At 32.5% G+C, this 9,832-nt stretch overlaps 1 protein-coding gene across 1 annotated transcript; it reads right to left on the reverse strand.

Moving 5' to 3' along the window:
- Positions 1-5,378: 5,378 nt before the first annotated feature.
- Positions 5,379-9,501, reverse strand: LOC107635697 (receptor-like kinase TMK4). Its single transcript, XM_016339247.3, has 2 exons — positions 7,490-9,501; positions 5,379-6,693 (listed from the first exon to the last, which is right to left on the reverse strand). Exons 1-2 carry the CDS (start codon positions 9,354-9,356, stop codon positions 5,522-5,524), a joined length of 3,039 nt encoding a protein of 1,012 aa, XP_016194733.1. The 5' UTR covers positions 9,357-9,501; the 3' UTR covers positions 5,379-5,521.
- Positions 9,502-9,832: the final 331 nt, after the last annotated feature.

The raw sequence follows: 9,832 nt of genomic DNA on the forward strand, positions 1-9,832 counted from the left end.
CCTGCCCTCTTGAATAGTATACTCTCTTACAGCCTCTCTAAAGTCATACTTGGTGTTAAACTTTATTACTACTTGGAGCTATAGCTCACCGAATCTTGCACCATTTCTAAAGATTGGGAATTCATCTGAGTCCTCATCAAATTGTAGCTCATCCTCAAAATTAGGAGGAGTCTTTATTTCTTCTGAGTGCCAAGAATTAGCACCATCAGATTCTGCACTTGGGTCAAGTTCTTCATACACATTATCAATTCCTAGAGTTTCCACAAACCCCAAATCCACCTTTCCATCTGACATATCCTCAACCAAAGCATCATCCGGTTGCATTATTTTCTCTTTTCTCTTAGCCACAGCAGATGCACTTTTCTTGCTATTTCTAAGCTTCTTATTTCTTGGTTTGGAAATATTTGCATTGTCTTCACTACTAGAGTCATCTTCTTGCATTAGCTTAAATGAACTATCCTCTGAACTATCATCATCACCATAGTCATTATTCACAGTTAAATCAACATGAAGAACTTCCTTCCCTTATTAGCAGACTTTCCATATGTTCTAACAGCTTGAGATCTTGTAATTCTCCTAGATAAGAACTGAAGTTTCGACTTCAAATTTGATTTGCTTTTGCCTTCTATGGAGCTACTCTTGGTAGTCTCTTTCAGTTTGGACTTCAGATTTGGTTTGGGCTTTTGAATGGGCTTTTGGATAAGTTTTGGTTTGTAGATGGATGCAGGGTTTGGCTTTGACTTGGACTTGGACTTCAGGTTAGATTTGGGCTTAAGAATGGGTTTGACATAAGTCTTAGTAAGATTTGGATTAGGGGTTGTGTTAGCATCAATAGGATTTCGAATAGGGTCAGGGATGATTTCAGGAGGGTTTGGAATAGAATTGGGGATAGGGCTTGGGTTTGCTTTAGTATCAGTATGGCTTGGGTTGGGGAATGAAACAGGTTCTGGATTCGATTTTGTAGTTGGATTGAAGGTGTTAGCATCAGCTTTGGGACCTCACTTGTGTTCTTCTTGCTCACCAAGTCCCCCTCACAAGGATATTCTTTTTCATCATCATCAAGTCATATCACAACTTCCTTTCCTATTAGCAACTCTGGTGTGGACACCCTATGCTCAAAGTACACATCAATAACTCCATCATTCCTCTGTGCATGAAAGCACATCTTCCTTAACTCATCATCACTTGTAAGAGCCCTCAATCCACTATCTAAGCTCCTCCCCGGAGGCATCCACCAGCACTAAATTATGTTGTCATACCCAAACTTCTTGTAATAGTTTCTTATAAAAAAACACATCTAATGTAAAAAATTCATTTATTGCCCACAAAAACCCTAGCAAAGAATGAAAAACTTTAAACTTTCATCAACCTATATCAAATTTTCACTAAACAGAGATAATGACGCATAACTTTAACTTGAAAAGCATTATTTTTTTTTCCAATTCAGACCTACCTTCATGTGTTCGCAATGAACTCTTTCTCCTTCTGTCAGCGACAATGATCGCACACAACTATCACGGTGTCAGCGAACTCTACAAAGCCGAATATTTTCACCCTTCAAGCCCTAGACAGTAGCTAGGACTGAGGATTTTATAGCGCGGAGTATTGGTGTTCAGAAGAAGAAGAGGAAGATGAAGTGATTACAAATGCGTTATTTGGGTTTTGACTACTCTCAACATTTCTCAAACGATGTCGTACCATCAAGTTTTCTTTTTAGTACTAAAATTGACATGCCAACGTCGCACTCAGTGTGGCATCTCAGCGCCATGTCACTGTCGGCGGTAGGCAAATTGGCCAGAAATATAGAGAGAGACGACTGTGATGTATTTTTAACAAAGTCGGAGACATAAACAATGTAATTAATAAATTAAGGAATAAATTTCTACAATATGTGAATCTCATAAACTATTTTAAAATTTAACTCACAAAAAAATAATTGACGCCATATGCATTATGCAAAATTACTTAGCTAGGTTAACCATTTATAAACGTATCAATTATTGAGAATGTTAAAAATATTGTCACAAGATATTTTTTGTCCGATGATAATCACTGTCTGTCACAGAGTTCACGATAATATTTCTCAAATTAGCAACCTGGAGAGATATTTTACAATTTGCATGCATTATTATATATGATATATCGCACGATAATAATAGATCTTGATCGGCTCCAGTTAGAATACAAGAAAAATTAGTTACCTAAATTCTCCAAAGTAAACCATAGAGTCATGCATGCACTATTATAATTAATTTTCACGATTGATTTTAACGTACACCAAATATAATTATTGTTTTTTTTTTTCGGGTTAGTTGACGGGAAATATAATTATTATTAAGCCATACATTATTGACCCGTTCATGCCCCGTCTAAAAATTCAACCATACGTGTTTGTTAGCGAGTCTCTCTTCCTTTTTTTTTTTTTTGGTTTTACGGTATGTTTGTTTAGAGATTTAGAATTACCTAAAAAATTCTGAATTTTTTAAATAAAAAACTTATTCAATTTACTATTGAATACTGTATATTTGTAAAAAAGGTAAATACACTAACAAATTTAAACTCTTTGACGTATTCAATATATAAAAAAATTTGAAAGTTAACCTATTCTCATCTCTTTTAAGAAAAATTTGTTTTCAACAAGAAATTTCATTTATTTTATTTTCTTAATAAATACTTTTAGGAAATTCATCAACAAGAGATATTACGTTCATTGGATTCCTTCAGTAGTTCACTTATTAATATCACATCACTATCAATGATGTCGGTGCTTTTGTTTCTTGGTGGGTTAGTGTGCTGTTAGTCCCTGGTCAATTATCATCAGATAGCTAGAACCTAGAGGAAAAAGAATCTTACTAAATATGGAATGGGAAAGTATGAGGAGCCAATGGAATATTTATACAATGTGTACAATGGAAGTTTAGAGAGTATTAGAGATATAATCATTAGTGTTACCTTTTCTCATTAGCTGAATCTTTTGGGATGAGTGGTATAATGCATGGTATTAGAGCGCTAGATTCAAAAGGTCAAGAGTTCGAGTTTTGGTGAATCCCAAAATTAGTTTAAACTTTTGGGAAGATGTTTATTATTGCTAGTACTCGGATGGTTATTCTAGATAGTATGAGAGATGTTCATTATTTTGTAACTCAATCCATAAGTGTTTAAAGTATGGCGAAAACTCGAGATCCAGTAATGAAATTGATAATTAAAAATTATTAAATCTTAACTATTACTGCAAGTGTCATAATGCATGAATCTAGCTTTAATCACTCAGATAGAATCATCATAATATATATCTATCATCAATAATAATTAATATATGTATATATCAAAAATATTTGCTAATAAAAAAATAATTAATAAATATTAAATCAAACAACTTCAGACTATTTTTTTAGTTTTCTGTATATATATATATATATATGGTTATATGAGATATAACATTAAATATGCTAATGCTAAGCTGTACTCAAGTACAAGAAGAGTATGGAATATTTTACAATCATAATGACGAGACATTTATAAATGATTTCATACGAGACTTTCTTCTGTGATTAAAATTGTCTCATGTTTACTCGTCGAAAAATACATCACAAGTTTTGGAGGAAACGACATTGACCCAAATTCTCCGTGTAATTTTCCACAATTTTACTCACTGATGACTTGTGCAATAAATTTGGTTGAATATACCATAAACTTTTAATATAATTTTTTTTATCATATCATTTTATTTTATTTTCTGAAATATTTGAGTGTTTATCAAAATATTACCTCAGTTAAGATCTTTATATATCCAATAAAAAAAATACATTTCACTTCGATGCGATTTTTTATGGTTGAAGTTCTTTTTTTACTCAAATATCTCAAGAATTAACATACCATAATTATATACATCAGATTTATCTTCTATAATGTGTCAATTTCTGATTAATTGATATTTTAATTAATCTAATTAGTAACTATACTAATAAATTGAGTTGTTTAAATTTTACCAAAATTAATATTTTAACCATAATAAAAATAATTTGTAATTAACTTATTGTTTAAATGACTCATTATATAATTTTTTTAGAATATTAAGAACTAAACCCTTCTTACCCAAATCTTCTTCTTCGTCGAACGAAACAAAGAAAAACAACTCTTATATGTTCTTGCCTTTATTGATTTATGTTCATAACGCCTTTTTTCTTTCATGGCTTTCACTTTATGTTAACATCATTGTTAGATCTGAATCCTTCATCGTCGCCAAAATTAGATAATAATAAAGCCAAAATTAGAGTCTACACCTTGTTATTACGAGATCATCAAACTAAAAGAAGATGTACTTTTAAATATGATATCGCACCCAATAATATAAATATAATAACATTTTTTTATATATATGAATGATGAATTATTTCTTTTGCTTAAGAAGGATCATTCCTTTTTTTTTTATTTGGCCATTTTTTCTGATCAAATCAAACTTCCAGAAACTCTTCAAACTGTACCTAATTACTCTTTATACTGGTTCAGGTTTCCTATGCTTTGTCCTAACTATAGGGCCTAATTAATTGCTAATTAGAATTAATATTGTTTAAGTTAGTAAACCTGAATAATTCTTCAATAACTTCTTCCATTGTAATTATTCCGACAACTTCCTTAGTAAAGAATATTTGGGAAGGGAATTTGTTTATTAATATTTTAAAAATTATACAATGATTTCTTCTAAAAATAATAAGTTAAATATAAATTATTTTTATTATGGTTAAAATATTAATTTTAGTTAAATTTAAATAATTTAAATTATTAATATAATTAGTAATTAGATTAAAATATCAACCAATTGAAATTAACATATTATAGAAAATAAGATACATATTATTTTAAAAAAGACACGCACACACATTATTTATTAAGTACTTGATTCTGAACAAATTCAAATATTAGCGTGAACTAAAAATTTCTGCGATTGGATTATTATTAATAAACTTCTGTTGTATGTATAATTTATTTGTAATAATTTAAAAATATATAACATTATTTTTATATTTTAACAACTTGGATACTTGACTATTTTACTGGGGCAAATCGATCAAATGTACTACAATAAATAATGTATCATTTACTTTAAGTATCTTTTAAGAGGTAGCTAGGTATATATGTTTTCTTGATCTAAATTTTGTATATAACATTTCTTATCTTAATACAATCCTTCTGATCTTTCTTGTTTGCTTGATAATAGCAAAGTTTAATCAACAAAGAACTTTGATTTAATAGGACAGAGGCATGTAGCTGTTTTTAATTAATTGCTTGTTCAATAGGATATGATTTCATATGTGCGATATTTAGACACTTCAGAAGCAACAACTAATAATGTTTTATCTCATGATGCATGGATCTAGTTTTAATCACTCAGAATCACCATAATATAAATCATCAACATATATATTTTAGGTCTATATGAGAATAACATTAAAAAATGTTTAGCTGCATTCAAATACAAAAAGTATAAGATATTTTACAATCATATTAACATGAGACATTCTTATTGATCTCGTGTGAAACTACTCTCCTCTGTAGTTATTGAAATTGTCTCAAGTTTACTACCGGAAGATATATCTAAAGTTTTTAACAGAGACCTTTCAGGAGAATACATCACAGGCTTTGGAGGAAATGGCACAGACTCAAGTTCTCCATGTAACATTTCTACAACTTTATTCATTGATGGCCTATGTGATGGATTTGGTTGAATACACCACAAACTTACTAATATAATCTTCTTTATCATATCATTATCTTCATCTGAGATATCGGAATGTCTACCAAAAATATTACCTTGGTCAAGATCCTCATATATCCAGTCAGGAAAATACATTTCACTGCGATGTGATTCTTTATTGTTGAAGTTGTTTCTTTTTCCGAACATCTCAAGAATCAACATACCATAACTATATACATCAGATTTATCAGAAATTCTACCATATGCTCGACTAAAGATTTCTGGTGCAATGTAACCTGGAGTTCCTCTTGTGCCTAAAATAGATACATTACTCTCTTTCTTTTGACAGATTCGAGCTAGTCCAAAATCTGAGATTTTTGGACAGAAATGTTCATCTAGAAGAATATTTTCAGGTTTTATATCAAGATGCAAAATTTTTGTTGTGCATCCTTGATGCAAGTATTCTAACCCTTGAGCAATACCAATTGCAATGTTATGCAAAATACTCCAATCCAAACTACAAAAAGCCTTAGAAGATTCTGCTTTGTAGATGTATCTATCTAGAGAACCATTAGACATGAATTCATAAATAAGTGCTCTTTTGCCTTGATCATAACAAAATCCTAAGAGTGAGACAATATTCACATGAGATGTCCTACTAATACTAGCAACTTCATTTATGAATTCTTCTCCATTTCCCTTAGACTCAGTTAATATCTTCACTGCAACTTGACGACCATTAGTTAAACGTGCTTTGTATACGGTGCCATATCCACCTTGTCCTAGTTTATCACGAAATAAATTTGTCATTCTTTTCACTTCGGAATAACTAAATCGCTTTGGTGCCAAAAATTCATAACCTTTTATAAAATCCTCAATGTGGTGATCATTGTATGTTGTCTTGAAGATAATCCCATAGATTAAATTAAGACACCTCTTGCGGTTGTAAATAACCAGAACAAGGATCATAATAACTCCAGCACTAGCTATCGATATAACTGTATACATATGCAAAAAATGGAGAACAATTACATACACTAACTTGGATCTTTAGAAGAATAGCCACAATAAGTATGAATAACTTGAAGGAAGGAAGGAAGGAATTATTATTATTATTATTATTATTATTATTATTATTATTATTATTATTAAGTAGAAGGAAGTAGTATAGACATAAAAATAAACGACAAGCTAAGTCTTGTTTTATCTCTTTCTTTTTTGGATAAATCTAAAAAATACTAACAATTAGCCAATATCAATCCATATAAATTTCGGATTTATTATTTTAAATTTTTGAAATATTCAAGTACTTTTATGTTTATTATCTCGGTAACTAACGAGACCATCTTTCTTTATTGTTTACTAAATAAAATTTTGAAGATGGACAGAATACTAACATGAAATTTGAGAACAAAATACCACAATATCAAGTTAGGATAGAAACTTAAGTGATTGTACTTGAGTTCTCACATCAAGTCAATTTCATGTAAAGTTAATAATTAAAAATCGTTAAATAATTTAATTGATTTGACTAAATTTTCATTTAATGAATCTCAATTAGTTGACTGTAATTGAGTTCTCACATCAAGTTAGACACATGACAATAATACCAAAGTTAAAAACCATAGAAAAACGCAACTAGTAACCGTTAAATATAATTTTATTTGCAAATTTCTAAAAGATAATTTGTAGTATTGATTTTTTATTAAATTAAAAAACTAAAAACAATAATTTGAAACTAAAGCTTTTCTCAAAAGATTCTTATATGGTACATGTGAAGGTCGGTGGAAGTACCTGTAATCAAAGCAGTTGGGATTGGCCTTGGTGTATGGTCGGAACCATTAGAAGGAAGCACAAGAAAATCATTGCCTGTGGCAATAAAGTTGACCTTTGGTGAGAATTTGGGAATATTTCCAGCAAGGTGATTGTTAGAGACATTCACAACCTCAAGTTCATGCAATGTTGTCAATCCTTCAGGTATTTCACCCGTCAAATTATTCCCATCCAAATACAATTCCCGCAAATTAGTTAAATTGGCAAATACAGGTGAGATTGTGCCCGTCAATTTTAGATTTGATAAATTGACCATTCTAATCTTATTTTTGTCATCACATGTAATGAAACTCCAGTTTTTACAGGCATTATTTCCTCTCCATGAACGTGCCAACAGAATTGGATACTTGAATTTCGCAGCAATTTCAAGCAAAATGGTCACTTTGTGATCACAAGGTCCTGGATCTTTGTGACAGAAACCATTTGTGGTGTTAACACCTAGATTCGACGTTTCAAAAAGACTGAAGGTAATAATATTTGGTAGAGGACCTTGCAAAAAGTTATAGTCCAAATAAAAATCTTCTAACTTTGGAAGAACGATGAGAGAATCTGGGACCACACCTGTTAATTGATTGTGGGCAAGTTGTAAATCTTGTAAAGCAGTGCAACGAGACATGTCAGGAATAGGTCCTGTAAACGAGTTCCCCTGAAGCCACACTTGAGATAAGTCGAGCATGTTTGAGAGGACATCAATTGGACCTGACAACCCCTCATCCTTCTGGTTGTTGAGATGCAAGGTGGCAATCTTGGACCTTCCAAAAGACTCCGGCAAGACACCAGTGAGGCTGTTGTTGGAGAGAACAACAGTCTCCAAACTTGTCAAGGAGTCAAATATTTCTGGTAGAGGGCCCATGACATTTGTAGCAACAAGATTGAGCTCTTCCAGTCCTGTGGACTGAGTCAAGTTTGGGAAGGTCCATGGTGCGAGGTTGGTGTTGTTTCCCAACTTCAGCTGCCTCAAATAGGGTAGACCCTGAAAGCAACCTTGGGGGATGGAGGTAAGGTGGTTGTTGGATAGAGAAACAGTAATCAAGTTGGGGAAGAAATGAGACAAGTTCGGTAGGGATCCCATAAGATTCGTAGCCTCGAGTAAGAGGTAGGAGAGTTGCAATGAGGAACGAGTCAAGTAGAGGGGGAAGGTCCATGGTAGGAGGTTGGTATTGTTGGCCAAAGAGAGGCCACGGAAACTGGTTAGATTGTGGAAGCAACCCTCAGGGATGGAGGAGAGGTTGTTGTTAGAGAGATCAAGATATCGCAGAGTTGGGAAGGAATGGGATATGTTTGGTAAGGAGGCCATGAGATTCGTAGAAGAGAGGTAGAGGGAACGGAGTTGGGAGGAGTGAGCAGTCAAATCGGTAGGAAAGTTCCATGGTGGGAGGTTGATATTGTTTCTCAATCTCAAGATCTGCAAACTAGTAAGACCATGGAAGCAACCATGAGGAATGGAGGTGAAGTTGTTGTAGCCGAGGTATACGTATTGGAGGAAGGAGAGGTTGGCGAGAGAGGGAACAGGACCACTCAGATTATTCTGGGAGAGATCGAGTTCTGTGAGTTGGGAGAGGGAGTCGTTGAGGCCTGCAGGAACTGTTCCCGTCAGCGACTTTGAACTGAGATCGATCTCTTCAATCCTTCCACTTTGATAGTCGCAATACACCCCAGTCCACTGGCAAACTGGCTTCTTGTTGGACCAGCCAGGGGGTTTGAGTGCATTCATAAGCTTCAACATGTATGCACCTTCACCATCGTTGGACTCAACACAACCCAAGCAAAGCAGAAGCATGCACAAACTAATAATGTCATTTTTGGATCTTGATTTCAGGTATGCCATCTATGGCTTCAATAATAATCCACAACACACACGCCTATAAAATGATCAACAAAGAACAAACAATTGTTTTAACTTTCACTACCTCGATGCTCAATCATACACATCCACCACCAAAACATATAATAATGAATGAAACAACTCCAAACTTCAACTAATACAAATTCTATTTGCCAACAAAAAAAAATTTTGATTTAACTTATACTAGAACGAGACTCCCGCGAGACGGTAAATTAATGATAGTATATAATAAATATTAAAAATTGTTATGTTTTGTAGAATTAAATTAAATGTGTAAACAAAAGTTAAATTTAAAAGATATTTTAGTTAAAATAATTTGTAGTATAAAAGATTTGAATATTAGAGTTGTATGTACAAAGTGATATTTTTATTTGGTGGTTTGATTTTTGCATTTATTTTAGTTGATGAACTTAGTCTTCTTATGTAGCGCTCGTCCTCCTTTTTTTTTATTGGTTGTT

Source organism: Arachis ipaensis, chromosome B4 (assembly GCF_059453495.1).
Source record: "Arachis ipaensis isolate K30076 ecotype BB chromosome B4, ASM5945349v1, whole genome shotgun sequence".
Taxonomy (NCBI): domain Eukaryota; kingdom Viridiplantae; phylum Streptophyta; class Magnoliopsida; order Fabales; family Fabaceae; genus Arachis; species Arachis ipaensis.

Coding starts and splice junctions, on each gene's coding strand:
- LOC107635697 (XM_016339247.3), bottom strand. CDS start 9,356: ATGGCATACCTGAAATCAAGATCCAAAAATGACATTATTAGTTTGTGC. Junction 6,694..7,489: donor CCCAACTGCTTTGATTACAG/GTACTTCCACCG, acceptor ATATGTATACAG/TTATATCGATAGCTAGTGCT.